The sequence below is a fragment of the Nilaparvata lugens genome, chromosome 9 (genome assembly GCF_014356525.2).
Source record: "Nilaparvata lugens isolate BPH chromosome 9, ASM1435652v1, whole genome shotgun sequence".
In the NCBI taxonomy this organism is placed as follows: Eukaryota; Metazoa; Arthropoda; class Insecta; order Hemiptera; family Delphacidae; genus Nilaparvata; species Nilaparvata lugens.
This window is the reverse complement of record NC_052512.1, coordinates 5,950,569-5,967,112: the sequence shown is the minus strand read 5'-3', so window position 1 is coordinate 5,967,112 and position 16,544 is coordinate 5,950,569. Positions and strand designations below refer to the sequence as shown.

General features: G+C 33.8%; 1 protein-coding gene across 1 annotated transcript in view; it reads right to left on the bottom strand.

Moving 5' to 3' along the window:
• Window positions 1-16,544, bottom strand: part of LOC111054816 — a 198,198-nt gene that overhangs the window by 141,879 nt on the left and 39,775 nt on the right. The window contains exons 7-8 of the mRNA XM_039435763.1: window positions 7,838-8,071; window positions 2,152-2,311 (exon numbers count right to left, since the gene is read on the bottom strand). Coding sequence (XP_039291697.1) covers window positions 2,152-2,311; window positions 7,838-8,071 — 394 coding nt within the window. The remainder of the gene's footprint in view (window positions 1-2,151; window positions 2,312-7,837; window positions 8,072-16,544) is intronic.

Below are 16,544 nucleotides of genomic sequence, written 5' to 3'. Positions count from 1 at the left end.
CCTGCAATTTTCCCAGAATGAGACTCATGTTAGTTGATAGGGCTTATAAATAGCTATTCATGATATAAATTTGAAGAAAATCGTCAGAGCCGTTTTCGAGAAAACCGTGAAAAACATGGTTTTTTAGTAATTATCCGCCATTTTGTATTCAATTTTATTGTATTTCTTATTGTCGGATACTCATGGTATAAGGAACTCAAGTTTAAAATTTCAAGTCTATCAGTTGATTAGGAATGGAGTTATAGTGCTCACAGACATACACACACACACACACACACACACACACACACACACACACACACACACACACACACACACACACACACACACACACACACACACACACACACACACACACACACACACACACACACACACAGACCAACACCCAAAAAACATGTTTTTGGACTCAGGGGACCTTGAAACGTATAGAAAACTTGAAATTAGGGTACCTTAATTTTTTTTTTGAAAAGCAATACTTTCCTTACCTATGGTAGGTAATAGGGTAAGGTAAGTAATAAAATATTCTGATCCGGGGATTGCTGGGTAGCATACATTATGTTTATATAATAAATTGATGATAAATATTATGATCATTGCATTTATTTTAATGTTTTTTTTATAAAAGGTAATGTCCGTCAATGTTTCAAAAGGTGAAAGGATTGATTGGGAGTATGGCTTCTTTCTTCTAAATGCTAATATGCCGGTACCTATTATAATAGATGCTCTTATAACTTTATATTATTCAATTAATTATTAATTTTGATAATTATTTTATTTGCTAACACAGAGATCGTAACTATTAACAAACATTACAAACAAAAACGTTGACCACGCATGCGCAACTACTGGTTCGACCTTGCCAAGCTCGACCTCTGTTACACGCTCTTCTCGCGTTGCACTCTTGCTCCACCTGCAATCATCAATCGATCTGCTCGAGTGACGTTCGATTGCGGAGCAGAGCGAAAGTCTGTACGCACCTTTAGAAGGAGTGATTATTTTAAGGAAAGTGTGTATGACGCTGCAGAATACTGTAGTGAGGTCCACGTTGTAATGGCAGTGTACGATTGACAATACTGTTGCTGTCCTTTCCTATCATACAACAAAACAGATTGCGCTATCTCTCTCTCGCTTTGCAATGTTGTCAATTAGACATAATATTTTATTTTCACTTTTGACAGTGACTGTACAAAAGTAAACAAACAATTCTCAGCCGCCATTTTTTTTCTTCATTCTATCAAAATACTTGAGTACACAATTCGTATAATTGATTAAAAATGTATTTTTGGAACAATTGAATAATTTTTAGACATTACTATATGAGAAACACAAATTAAAATACCTGAAATGACATTTTAAAAGTTGATAGCTAACCATCCTAGACTTTATCCATGCTTCAGTTAGGCTACACATTTAGGTTAGACCTACACTCGTACCGGTATAAATAATAATTGAAAGGTTATTTCAGAATTATTACCAATGGAATTACTTATTTTAAAAAGGATTTCTATTTTTCTATAATCTTTGAAAGAAATTGGAATAGAATACCTACCAAATAACTTAATTTCAGTTGTTTTGAAATTCAGATTCACAGCTTTTTAAATTAGCCGCCATTTCAGGCTTATAAATCTGATCTCAGTTATGAAAGCAAAGTTTAGAATCAAATTATGAGAAAATATATATTCTTGATTAATTTGACATCAAATTGATTATTTTATCAAGTGAATGATAATTATTATTAGATTAAATTTAATGGGATGGATTGAGTAACAGCTGTGTACACTCAGTGGCAAAATGGAGAAACTTGACAACGTTTTTCTCCTATCTTTCTTCACTGCCATTATAACGTGGACCTCACTATAGATTAGAGTAATAAAAACAATATAAGAATCTTTTTATTTGAAAACTTGAAAAAATAAAAGGTTGCTTCAAGATTTTATATTGTTTTTATTTATTTAAAAAGTAGTCCAATTGTGTCTTCACTGCCATTATAACGTGGATCTAACTATAGATTCCAGTAATAAAAACAATATAAGAATCTCATTGTTTGAAAACTTAAAAAAATAAAAGGTTGCTTCAAGATTTTTATTTATTTAAAAAGTAGTAGTGAATGGTGAATGGAGTGTTTTTAGATTAGAGTAGCCTACGTACCGATTTCGTACTCCTGCATACAAAATAGTCCTCCTTTTTTTTATCCAGAAATGTACAATAATGAATATTTTTAAAATATGTATTACTAGTGACCATAGGCATTTCATATAATCGGAAATAGGGATTCCAGTTATAATTAGTGGAATCGTCCCGTGAACAGCTTCAAATGAAAAAAAAACAATAATTTATTAGACTCATACAAATTGAAAAACCAATTTCTATGTAATTGATTGAGTACTTTATTTATGTAGATTACAATATATACTGTCTTATTATACACTTATATACAATAGCTTACAATACATAAAAATAAATTATAGATGAATTTACATAATATAGACTAAAAAAATAATTATTGAACTGTATAATTATGATATTATGGAAAAGCAATTTGTAATATAATAACTATAGATAATTATATTGTTAAGGATCTACATAAATTGGCGTTGCTTTGGACATATATCAATGTCCATTCTTCAGAAAGAAAATTAAAAATATCCTTCCCACTAACTCTCTACCAAAACGTTAATCTCATCAATAGAACTAAGGAATGTTTATAAATGGAAATATTGTAAAAGTTTTAATTAATATGAAGATTCAAGAGAAGAAACAGAAAACTAATAAAGTAAAATAAATATATAAGTAAGTAAGATCAAATCATTAATTATTAAATTGGAGTTGGCTGAAAGTGGATCAGGGTAATCAACTCTCAGTAATATACAGCAGTATGCAGTGGATAATGGAAATAACATTAGTTTATATTATATATATGAACTCCTCTATACCTATTGTGTATATATATACACACAATTTATTCTATGACAGGTTTATAGGTTTGTATTTGTGGGATGGGTGGGGGATGGTTGTCATGTGATCGTTCTAGGGCTGGACAGTTTCAGTCATTTGCTCCAAAAGATACTTTCTTAAAGTCAGGATGAAGCTCGCTCGGCTCTCAATGGACCTGATAGTAACGGGAAGTGAATTCCATGCTCGACAGGCACCAACTAGAAAGGATTTTGTGAAAATAGTAGTTCGATGATTGGGTATCCTTAAAATACTTTCTTCGGTTCTAGTATGTAGATGACAATAAGTCATATTCGGTTCTAGTAGATGAGAATAACATGTTTTATAACAAACAATTTGGATCCAGGAGGGGATTGTCAACTAAGTCTGCCATATTTGAAGTTGTATCAGATGTGTTGGATGCTCTGGATGGATCACGGAAGGCTTTAGGGCTTTTCTGCGATTTATCCAGGGTGTTTGATATGGTAGACCATGAGCTGTTGTTGAATAAGCTTGGATTCTATGGATTTGTTGGTAGTGCAGGAAAATTTTCCGTGTCCTATTTGGAAAATAGATATCAGTCAGTTAAATTAAGTAATGGGAGTTTACTGGTATTTTCAGCATGGGAAAGAGTAAAGCAAGGTGTGCCACAGGGCTCTGTGCTTGGACCGACTCTTTTCAATTTATTTATAAACGACCTGCCAAATTATGTAGATGGCAAGCTCATTTTATATGCTGACAATACAACGGTTCTGGTTACTGGTAAGGATGATAGCGAAGTTATGATTAGGGCTGAAACGGCTATGCATCAACTCAACAATTGGTTTGGTCATAATGCATTGGAGTTGAATATGACTGAATCCAACTATATCAGGTTTGCCGTGACGGGACATCATGCTGAACCATCAAACCTGAATGCTTCAAATGGGAAGGAGTGCTTGTCTGTTGAAGTGACTAGTTTCCTTGGAGTGGAATTGCAAAAAAATATGAAATGGGATAAACACTTGGAAAAACTTATAAAACAGCTCTATCATGCACTTTTTGCACTGAGAACTGTGAGGACTGCATCCACTATAAAGACAGCTCAGAAGGTGTATCATGGATATTTTTTAGCCCTAATACGGTACAGCATCTTTTTTTGGGGGAATAGTAAAAAAAAATTATATAAAATATTTAAGATGCAAAAGAAAGCTGTTCGTGTTTTGGAGGGCTTGCGGCCATCTAATTCATGTAGGCCCATTTTTAGAAAATACAGGTTTCTCACGGTCCCAGCATTGCACTTCCTTGAGACTGTAAATTTTGTCTTCAGAAATTCAGAGAGATTTGAAGGAAATGTAGTTTGCCATGGCTATAGCACAAGAGCAAAGAGTTCAGCTGTATATCAGTACCCCGCTCACAGACTGACACTTTTGGAAAAAGGACCATATTATTCGGGACTGAAGCTCTTCAATTGTCTACCTGAAAGAATACGGTCATGTAGTAGTCATAGGCTTTTCTTGTCTTCAATTACTAATGTACTTGTAGAAGCGTGTCCCTATACAATGGAGGAATGTTGTGGTGCCTTCATACTCTGAGTTTATACAGATGCATACACTTTGCATAGAAAAATGTTCATGACATGTTACATGCCACTTGAGCTCTGCTCAGATTTGTGGCTTCACGTAACAAATGACAATAATAATAATAATATGTGAAGCATCTATCCTCCTTCCTTCAGAGACGAATTTGAAATCATTTTCAAAATAGTTCGGATTACCGTATTTTGATATATCTCTAACAAGCTTGACTATTCGAAAAAGCCTTTGATCGGGAAGCTTTAATGTTGAACTAGCAATGTGGGCTGGGGTGATTATGATCATGGCGTTGGAGAGAGTAGACGAAACGTAGACAATAATTTTGGCAACGCTGCAGTTTATCATTCAGAGTGACTTTCATATCGTTAAGAACAGAATTACAATACATTAGATGTGGGAAGATGAGAGATTGAACTATAATAAGTATGTAATAAGTATCTATATAAGAATGTAATAAGAGAGAGAAGGATTGTTCGTTTGTTCGCATCAAAACATAAGGTAGAGTATTTGACCAAAAACTTTTATTGAAAGTTACAGTATTATATCTACAACAGTCTCCAACTTATTGAGGGGTTCCCATACATATGACTCGTCCTGTATAATAAGAGAGAGTAGGGTTATGTTTGTTCGCATCAAAACATGTCAACTTGTGGATTACATACCGGAAAAACGGGAATGATTTAGATCTCCAAATTTTGCACATAGATTCTAAAAATATCAATCTCGTCCACCTTGAAGCCCCAATTTCAATTTTCCTTCTAGATTTTTCAGAATTAACGTTCAAATTTGTTCCAATGTCCCAACCTGGGCAAGGGATGTCTTAAACTTACTAACTGAACTGAAAATTTTAATTGAACTGAAATTGTAATAGAATGTGCACCATGTGAACTGCTCTGCTCTGCTCGAAACCGCTTGTTTGACTGAAGACATGATTGTGTACGCTTTCATGCCTGCTCGATATACTAGCCGCCCGGCAACCGAGCGACAACCGAGCGGTTGGAGACTACAACCGCCGCGATTCGCCGGCGACTACTAAAACCGAGCGATGTATGTGTACGGCACCATGTGTTTCCCTATACCTGGCAACCGCTCGGTTGGTGAACCGCGCGACAACCGAGCGTAAATCGCTGTCATGTGAACACTGGATACACACGAGGGGTTTTCTGCATTTTCATAATGGCAAGGAAAGTTGTGTGAGTGCGCCACACCAGATTTTTTAGTGTAAAAATATTGAATGATTCCCATGTGGGCACGCCTGCATTAACTGACACTGGGGTTCAACTCCCACTTACGTGACTTAGGTCGAGAAGAGACTCGACTCTAGTCGATAGCATATTGTGTTTTCAAATGGTGACACTCAGACCAGTCGATTCTAGTCTCCGCGACGTCACCATTTGAAAACACAATATGCAATAGACTAGAGTCGAGTCTCTTCTCGACCTAAGTCGCGTAAGTGGGAGTTGAACCCAAGTGTAAGTTGATGCAGGCGTGTCCACATGGGAATCATTCAATATTTTTACACTAAAAAATCTGGTGTGGCGCACTCACACAACTTTCCTTGCCATTATGAGAATGCAGAAAACCCCTCGTGTGTAAGGCTACCTGACTTGCGTAGGGCTAGCTTCACACGCATTCGGTTTCATTCGCTTCGTTACCGAAAACGAATGAGGCTTTCATACATGTAACGTTTTAATTCGTACAGTTCTAAATAGGTATTTTCTTCTCAAACATAGCTGTGTTTGGATTTTCACAGTTCTTGCTGGTATATTTAAATATGACAGCTGGTGTTAAATTGTAAGATGTTATTTCTTGAACAACAAAATTTCAAAGTTGATTGAAAATTGTGAATTATTTGAACAGTTTCTTTTTGATTATGTTGATTTTGGATGTTCAGAGAAATTATTTTTTCAAATTGAAAATTTGTTCCTTGTTTTAACACATGGTATATAAACTTAATCTCTTCTCTCCATTGATGGAATCATGTAATATTCGTGGATAAAAAAATTTCTCCCTGTGTTTTGATTTATATATTTCATATTTTTTTAGCAAACTATTCATTGAGTAAAAAATGTTCCTGTTAACTAACAAAAATGAATTGACCATATGATTTTGACTTGGAAAATTTTGAAACAGAAAATAACGATATCAGTTCAAAATAAAAACAAAAAAGGCAAGCCTGTGTAAAAGACTTTGTTTTTTCCTGTTTCCCTAGCAACGAATTCGAATATGATAAAACCTATTCGTGTCGAGGGGGCGTTCGGTGCTATGTGGTTGCTATTCGGTACCGAATTCAAACCGAATCATCGTTTCACACTAATCGGAATTTGCCGGGTCTACACGACAACAATATTTGCGCAAACTTGACTCAAAGCCAAGTTTGCTCAAACCACTGTTCACACAACACCAACTTTAACACAGACCTGTATTATTAACTAAACCATAAATAAACTAAACCATATAAATTCTATACGAAGTCTTTGAAGTGTTTATGAACTTGAGATGAATAGTAACTCAAGCCTCCTCCTCCTCCTTCAAGACTTCCTCCTCCACCTCCTCAATCCCACAACACTCCTCCTCTTCAACCCTCCTCATCCTCTTCCTTCTCCACCTCCTCAAACCTCCTCCTCCTCCTCAACCCTCCACCACCTCCTCAACCATCCAACCCTCCACCTCCTCCTCACCCTATTCCCCCACCTCCTCCTCCTTCTCTCCCTCCTACTCCTCCACCACGACCTCATCCTCCACCTCCTCAACCCCTCCAACTCTCCTCCTACTGATCCTCATCCTCACCCACCTACTCCTCCTTCTCCTCAACCTACTCCTCCTCCATCTCTTCCTCACCCTACTCTTCCTCCTCCTCAACTCCTCCACCTTCTCCTTCTCCTCCTCCTCCTCCCACTTCTCCTCCTCATCAATAACAATAATCAAAAATACTGCTTATCAAGTGGAGAGTGAATAACTATATCTATTAGATTACTATAGAGTAAATAAGATAATACTATTATCCATTAGAACATTTTCCTTGTTTTTGAGTATTTTTGAGAATTGACCTCGCACATATTTAATTTGAGGGTGCAGAATCCGAATCTGGAATAGCGAATTCTCTATCTTCATTTTAAAGCGATTTAGGTTTTGATGGATAGATGGGACATAATCATTTTCTAGAAAAATTGACGCAAACCTGGCTGAGATTGATCGAAGAAACCACAAAACTTCAAACCTCAGAAATTTACAACGATCTCCCGTCTACACGACGCAAACTTAGCGCAAACCTGGCAGGTTTGCGCAAATATCGTTGTCGTGTGAACCGGGCATTGGACGGTACTCACACAACAATATCCGTGGAAGTTCCAACTGTTGTAACCGGACGAGCTCCTAGAAGAACATTATAGAATTTCCTACTAGCAGGAAATATGTACGGTTGTATCTTGTAATTATATTCATCAAAGCTCGTGATCGACATCATATTATAAGTCACCTCCTTTAGACCTGGTTGCTTTTTCCCACTAAAATGTCCAATTCTCCAGAATACATCTTCAACGTTCACCTCAACCAAGCGCCATCTTGAAAAAATCAGATTCAAAGGATTGAATTTATTGTCAAAAATTGTACAAAACAATCATTAGAGTACAGGGCGCCATTTCGGGGGGCAGCCCCCCCCCAAGGATCAGATAAATATTGAAAATACGTGTCCATCTACACGAATCCTTAGTATCTCATACTGATTTAATACTTTTTTGCCACACTGCACAGAAAGCAGCTGTTTTCCAGTCCCTACGTAGATCTGGAAGACATTGTTTACAGACGACTCTCGTCTGACGTCAGAACAGGTTTTGAGTATCCTTTCCAGCCGCTAACATGGAACTAAGAAAGGTGATCAAAAAAACAGCTGATCAAATTTTTTCATTATTTGTGTTTATTATTCAATAATTAAAACATTTATAATAATATCATCTTATTGTCATTTGAAAGAATAAAAAAGTATAAACTCAACGTCCCACATAATTGAACATAATCTTTTAGGTTACTTGGACAAATCAGAATGGAAAATAAAAATACTTGGACAATTTATAGATATTCAGATTTGCTAGAGCTATCACCATCCTTCCACTTCTGCATTCGGAAGTGCTTAGTAAACAACTATTCTCATAAATATAATATTGTTTATTTTTGTGTGTGGCGAAAAATAGCGTTCGCACCATGATCAAAAATGTTTTTCCAGCTCTCAATCTTCACTAGTCCTCGGACTACGGCCTCGGACTTGAAAACCGCTTTCGAGCCGGAAAAGTCTAATTTTCGGCCCTAGGTGCGGAATATACTATTTTCAAACAGTAGTATGATTCCTTCTACAGTATCAACAATGTATAGAGAGGTCCACATTATAATGGCAGTGTACGATTGACAATACTGTTGCTGTCCTTTTCTATCTATCATACAACAAAACATATAGCACTATCTTCTCTCCCTTTGCAATGTTGTCTATTTGCTATTTGCCAGAATATTTTATTTTCACTTTTGACAGTGAATGTACAAATTAATGTAAACAATTCATTATCAGTCACAATTTTTTTCTTCATTCTATCAAAATACTTGAGTACACAAGTCATATAATTGATTTAACATGTATTTTTGAAACAATGAAATAATATTTTCCTACAGTTAGGTACCTTGAAAAGTGAACATTCCTGCACTGATTACAGAACGCAAAGAATTGCTTATCTGCTCCGGTGCGTGAAGTATTACTTTGCGTATTATCTTGCAGCCATCCCAATTAGCTGTTGACATTGTTGACGTATATTTTGAATGCGAATTTGTTCTATCTATATTTTTTCTGATTTTCAAATAAATAAAAATGAGAACTAATTAAATTATACATTTTTAATATTATTAATTATTCATTATTTCAAATAATATTTTTTTCATTCATGAATTGATTGGTTTAAAAATTATTTAGAAATTAAGATTCACACAAAATTATTCGAATTTTCAAATTGATTGGATTAATTCAATTTTTAATTTGAATAAATTATTGATTATTAATTTTAATTTTCAATTGGATTATCAAGTTCAAAATAAATCAAAGTTGTTATTAATAACAAAACTATACAGACAAACATTTGATGGATTTCAGCCATCATTTTACCCATAATTATTCACTTTTCATATTCAATGGTGACTGTAGGAAAAATTTAATGTGAAATACGTGTGCAAAGTTCCTCTGCTGCACTCAAGAAGCCATTTCGTCCTCTCCTACGGCTCTGGCGTAAACGTTTCTTTCGGTGCAGCAAACTGTAACTTTGCGCACTAGTTGCACAAATAACTATTAAACATTACCGTATGAAAAACACAAATTGGAATACCTGAAATGACATTTTAAAAGCTGATAACTAACCATCCCAGACTTCATCCATGCTTCAGTTAGCCTACACAAGTAGGTTAGACCCAACGTTAGTAGACATATTATAGACGTCTGTCTATTAACTTTGGGTTAGACCTACTCCTACCGGTATCAATAATATTGAAAAGTTATTTCAGAATTAATCCATTGAAATTACTTATTTTCAAATAGGATTACTATTTTTCTATTATTTTTAAAAGAAATTGGAATAGAATGCCTACCAAATAAATTACTTTCTGTTGTTTTGAAATTCAGATTGTTGTATCACATCTTTTTAAATTAGCCGCCATTGCAGTTTTGTATAAGAATGAGAATCTCATCTCAGTTATGAAAGCAAATTTTTGAATCAAATTATGGAAAAAAATATTTTCTTCATTAAGTAATTTAACATTCAATTGATTATTTTATCAAGGAAATGATAATTATTATAAGATTAAATTTAATGGGATGAATTGAGTAACAGCTGTGTACAGTCATTGGCAAAATGAAGAGACTTGGCAACGTTTCTCTTCTATCATTCTTCACTGCCATTAAGTTATAACGTGGACCTCACTATAGCAGAACTGCCTTGAAAAAATGGGTACGGAGTAATAAAGAATATATTCTTCTCTGTGGTATAGTTGAAGCTTAAATATAGAATGGGTAAAATAATTATTGATCAGGTCACAATAAGTAAGTTATTGCATAGATTTCAACGTGAGAATTAACAAGTTGCAAGATGCCACAGTGAAAGCGAAAGAAAGGGCACTATCAGACAATCAAAAATGTATGTAAAGAGTTGGTGAGAGTTATGGGGACAGCTTAATGTTTCTTTAGCTTTCTAACTGGAAGTTATTCTCCAATTAGAATATGATCCTCAATAAAATTGTTGAAATTGTCATTGTAGAAGAAAAATGTAACTTTTTTCCATTCAGTGTAACTTGTTTCAGTGTAGTCCTACTTTAGAGTCTCTCTGTAGGCCTATATTTTTAATAAATATTTCATGATTTATCAACTAATGTTGTAAATATGTTTGTATTGATACTTCAACCAAATTTGTATAAAACTGAAAAAAATGAAGTATATAATAATATCTTCGAATGTAACATTAATGGGGAAAAACCTAGGACCCTCTATCCTTTGGGGGTATTCCTTCACCACCCTCTTACCTCTTGGTTTTTGCCCCCCCCCTTCACCACGCAGTTTGGTGAAAGTGAAATGGCGCCACTGGTATGAAATATAGCCTACAATGGGCCATATGAACAAGTAGTTCTATGAACAGTAGACCTCCCGCTCAGTAAGTTACATTGACCTGTTGTTTTGTCATAAATTAATAAATAACTTATCAATTTAAAATGTCTAGAAAGAATCCTAAATAAACATAGAGCTTTCTGTCCTATCGTACCGTGAGTGTGAGCGCTGTTAACAGGTCTGGCTGCAACTGTCTACAACGTTGATGGAAAGATACATTTTCAAGATGTTCGATGTCTTTGAGCGGGTAGTATTATAGTCCACTGGACAGCTGATTTATGATGAATAATTCTATAGTCTGATTTTTACTCTAATATTGGCGTATGAAGGAGGCTCCTTTTTCCTTTTATTGACCGAGTGAAGTGAGGTCTAAGATTCAAGTCGACGGTTTGGCATTTCTCTTAATGTTTTAATGTTTAAATGTTGCGCATTTACGGCGAAACGCGGTATAGATTTTCATGAATTTTGACAGATATGTTCCTTTTTTAATTGCGCTTCGACGTATACAAGGTTTTTGGAAATTTTTCAAGGATAATATAAAAGGAAAAAGGAGCCTCCTTCATTTGCCAACATAAGAGTAAAAATCAGACTATAGAATTATTCATCATAAATCAGCTGACAAGTGATTTCAAAAGATGGATGTCCAGAGAAGATATATTTCAGAGGCCGTGGCACTGGACACCCATCTTCTGGAACCAGGTTTATTGCGTGCAGTTTCTGTGTCTTTACATGACAATGTTTTCATCAAGAACAGAAAAAATTATCCAGAATTGTAGAAAACTAAATGCAATTAAGAAGAAAGAACTTCACGATAAAATTGAAGGTAAGAGACATTGTAATACATACATTTTGTTCCACAAACCTTTCTTGAATAGAAGTCATTTGGAGATTTAGGCCTAACCTCAATTTTTCATTAGATGTAGGCCCAAACATAGTAAAATTTGTATTAATTTTTATAATTATCCATCACATATCAATTCATTGTTAATTTGATGTTTAGTTTTCGGTGGTTGATTATCCAAGGGGAATGAAATAACTTAATTTGAGATATGCTTGAGTTTTTATTGGTAAATTAATCATTAGTGATTAACATGAAAGTGATCACAAAAGTTTTGGTATCTTCTTTCCATTACTACCACGGAATTTCCATAATTCTGTTGTTTTAGCTAGGCTTTATTCCATAATTCATTGCAAATGAAGGGTCTGATTTCTAATGTAACATATTCACAAAATCATCTTACTTATATGAGAGTGTTCTGATGAAACTCCTTGCTTCCTGACCAATTGAAAGTCAGTCAAGAAATTACATAATATTATTTTCATGTGAACTGATGTCATGTTTCCAATTATTCAATACGATAGTAGTAATATTTTTTTCTCAATTTCTGTTTCAGATGATGGAATCTCTCTGTCTTCATTATTGAAGCATAGTAAAACAAAGGAAGCGGTGGAAGCAGAACATCATACTAACAATGTGAGTTCTTCTGATAGTTATGTTGTGGTTGCTACTGGGAGTACTAATCAAGATGTAGCAAATATTGAAGATCCATTGCTAATGGAATCACATCTTGGGAATAATACTACTAATATTACTACTGGAAGTAATGAGGAAAATCATTCTGATATTGATGATAATTTTCTTATTGAATCGCTTCTTAAGAATGAACATTATCCCTCAGGAACTGTGCTAGAAGATGGCATATTTTATTTTGAGAATGGTAGCTCAGAAAACGGTGCGTCCTTTATTGTTGGTGAAAAAGAAATTGGATCTGCTGTTATTTTTGAAAAGCATTGTGATAACTCCATTATACATGAAGTAGACATTCCAATTGACATTCCATCTACAGAGAACAATGTTAATGTGAGCGCCGTTCCATTGTGCTACTCCAACGATGATTCTAATCTACCTAGATCTTCTAATGAAATGGAAGATGCGGCCTTTATTGTTGGTGAAGAAGAAATTGGATCTGCTGTTATTTTTGAAAAGCATTGTGATAACTCCATTATACATGAAGTAGACATTCCAATTGACATTCCATCTACAGAGAACAATGTTAATGTGAGCACCGTTCCATTGTGCTACTCCAATGATGATTCTTATCTACCTAGATCATCTAATGAAATGGAAGATGATTCAGCCACTGTGAATATTGAAAGAGGCTCTGATCAGAGTCTTAATACTGAATCAACTGAGAGTGTAACACAAAAAACAAGAAAACGTAAAGCACGACCAGATTTGTGGAAAAAAAATATTTCAAAAAAGAAGAGACTTAATGGTAAAGAATATAAGAGCAGGTCAGGGAAGACAGTAAGTGAGAAGAAGCTTGGACCTCCGTGCAACTGCAGAATGAAATGTAATTTACAGATTTCAGAAGATGACAGATTGAAAATTCATAAAAAATTCTGGTCAACTGAAATGTCATGGGAACATAAAAAACAATTCATTGCTATGTGTATAGTACAAAAGGGTTTACAGAGAAACAGGCCAAGAAATAATAATCAAGAAGGTAGAAGAAAATTCTCATATGAATATTTTTTTGTTATTAATGGTTGTAATGTTCCTGTGTGTAAAGTTATGTTCAAAAATACTTTATCAGTTACAGAGAAATTCGTTCAAAGCATTCAATTGCAGAAAACTTCAAATGATGGTGGAATCATTATGCAGAGCAGAAGGTCAGGTGGTTACAATAAATTATCAGAAGAAGAGAAATACAGAATAAGAAGTCACATTGAAAGTTTCCCATGCTACCAGAGTCATTATTCAAGATCTTGCACAGAGAAAAAATATTTAGGTCCGGAGTTGAATGTGGCAAAAATGTATAGATTATACAAAACCCTATGTCAAGAACAAAATGTCAAATTTTCATCTGAGTCTATGTATCGCCAGATCTTCGATTATGAATACAACCTTGGTTTCCATAAGCCATATGTTGACACATGTGACACCTGCGACAGTCTAGAACTACAAATAAGATCTTCTGATGAGGCAAACGAGAAAGAAACTTTGAAGAAATCTCTTGAAGACCATCATGAAGAAGCTGACTTCCGTTATAGCTTGAAAAAAAGTGATAAATTATCATCTCAGACCCCTGAGTCTAAGAAAATAGTGTTGACAGTAGATTTGCAAAAATGCCTTGCTACACCATGTCTTACCAATAGTCAAGCGTTCTATCACAGAAAATTGTGGACACTCAACTTCACAATACATGATGTCACTAACAATAAGTCTCACTGCATGATTTGGAATGAGACAATTGCAGGAAGGGGTGGCCAAGAAATGGCATCATGCTTATTACACTGGGCTGAAGAAAACTTGAATCCACAGACTGAAGAATTGGTTATCTGGTCAGATAATTGTGCTGGTCAAAATCGTAATTTTATCATCGTGAATTCATACTCATATCTCCTCCATAACTTTCCACACCTAAGAACCATTACTCACAAATATTTACTACGAGGTCATACACATATGGAGGTCGACAACATTCATTCAATCATTGAGAGAAAAATCAAACTGACTCCAACAATGAAAATACACACACCACGAGACTGGGCTGTTTTCATTTCATTCTGTAAAGATTCAAATCCTTTTTGTGTACACGAAATGAATTTGGAGGATTTCCTCGATTTTTCGAATCTTCATACAGGCAGCCAATCTCCTTTTGTAGTAAGAAAAAAAAACGTGGACAATGAACCAGTTCTGATTTCAAAGATGTCATGTATTCAAGTGAGAAAAGATGAGATTGGGTGCTTATTTTATAAAAATTCTTTCAAAGATAATGAATTCAAAAAGGTAGACTTAAGGAGAAAGAGAAGACAACAACTTCAATTCCCAAAAATGTCACCAATCAGGACAGATTTGAAGCCGATCAGTGTTCCTAAGTACAGAGACCTCCAAACACTATTGAAATGGGTTGATCCATCAGCTCATGTGTTTTATAAAAATCTACCATCAACCGCAGATGTAGATGAATATCCAACCTTGGATATTCCTGAAGAAGACTGTGCCAATTAGCAAAGAATGAATATAAATATACATAATTATACTAATATTTTTTCTCAGTAATTCTACCTAAAAATTTTCTTATGTCATGTTTGTTCTGATTTCAATAAAAAAAAATGTTAATAAAGAGTGAGAGTTTTTTTTTGGACTTCCATCTTCAGTGTCACAGAAAATCATAATCTAAAGATGGAAGTCAGTGTTAGGGATAGAAAACTTTGTCAGAATTATTAATTTAATCAAAATACTAGTAAAATAAAGCAACAATTTTGACAAAAAATGTTAAAGGTTTCAAATAATCAATCAAGTAGTACAATTACTTCTATTTCAATACTAGTAAATGCATCGAGTCATACTTGGATGCAACACTTTTTGCTCTACTGGAAAAGTGCTAAAACGGACTTCTATCTTATGTGCATCCAGCCACAGATATTAGGTGGCCATTCCTACAAAACTAAGTGAATATTTGATTGCCTGATTCGGTTGATAAGACGCCATTTTACCTCAATTTCATTATAGATTAGTATCAGTAGATAGTATGATGAGAGAGCTAGAGCACTTATGGATTGGCTGATATGCTTTTTTTCAAAGCATTAAAATTAACTCATTTTTACTAATTTTCGATAAAATTCATTACATTCTAAGAGAAAATATCATTTTTTCAATGAATTATTCATAAATAACTCAAAATTTCATAATCAAAAATAAGACAAAAAAATCACTGTTAAGTATCAGAAAAATTTTTTGGATTGACTTATTTTTCAACAAAAATTGGAAAATATCATTCAATTTAATTTATTAAATAGATCAAGAAAATTGAATTTTACTTGGAGACTAAAAGTCTCCATTTAGAAATTAGAAATTAGAAATTAATTTTTAATTTTTTTTTTTAATTTTTTCTTAGAATTTTAAATTTTAAAAAATTATGAAAATTCTCTCATTTCTAATATAGGATATTTATCATCATCTAAACCTAATAAAACTAATTTTATTTTAATTTTATTTAATTCTTTAATAGATTTTCATCAAACATTTCTAAATACTTTTTTGGTAAATATGTTATAAATTCTTCCAATTCAACTGACATGAGACATCCATTTTTTGTTTTGATTTTTCTAATATTTAAAATTTCATATTCTTTATTAATTTCTCACTCTTTTATTTTTTAGTTATCTTAATTTTTCCATAATTATTGAATTGTTTTATTAATGAAGACATTTTTATATTTCTATTTATATGGAAAAATTTTTAAGATATTTTATATTTTTATAAATCATTAAATTGAATGTTTTAATTTGTTCCATTTATTAAAAAATTTATTTAATAAAAAAACATACATCCATCATCTTAAAAATTGAAGTAGCAAATTAATTTACATTATTCAAATAATATTCTCAAGATTTATCAT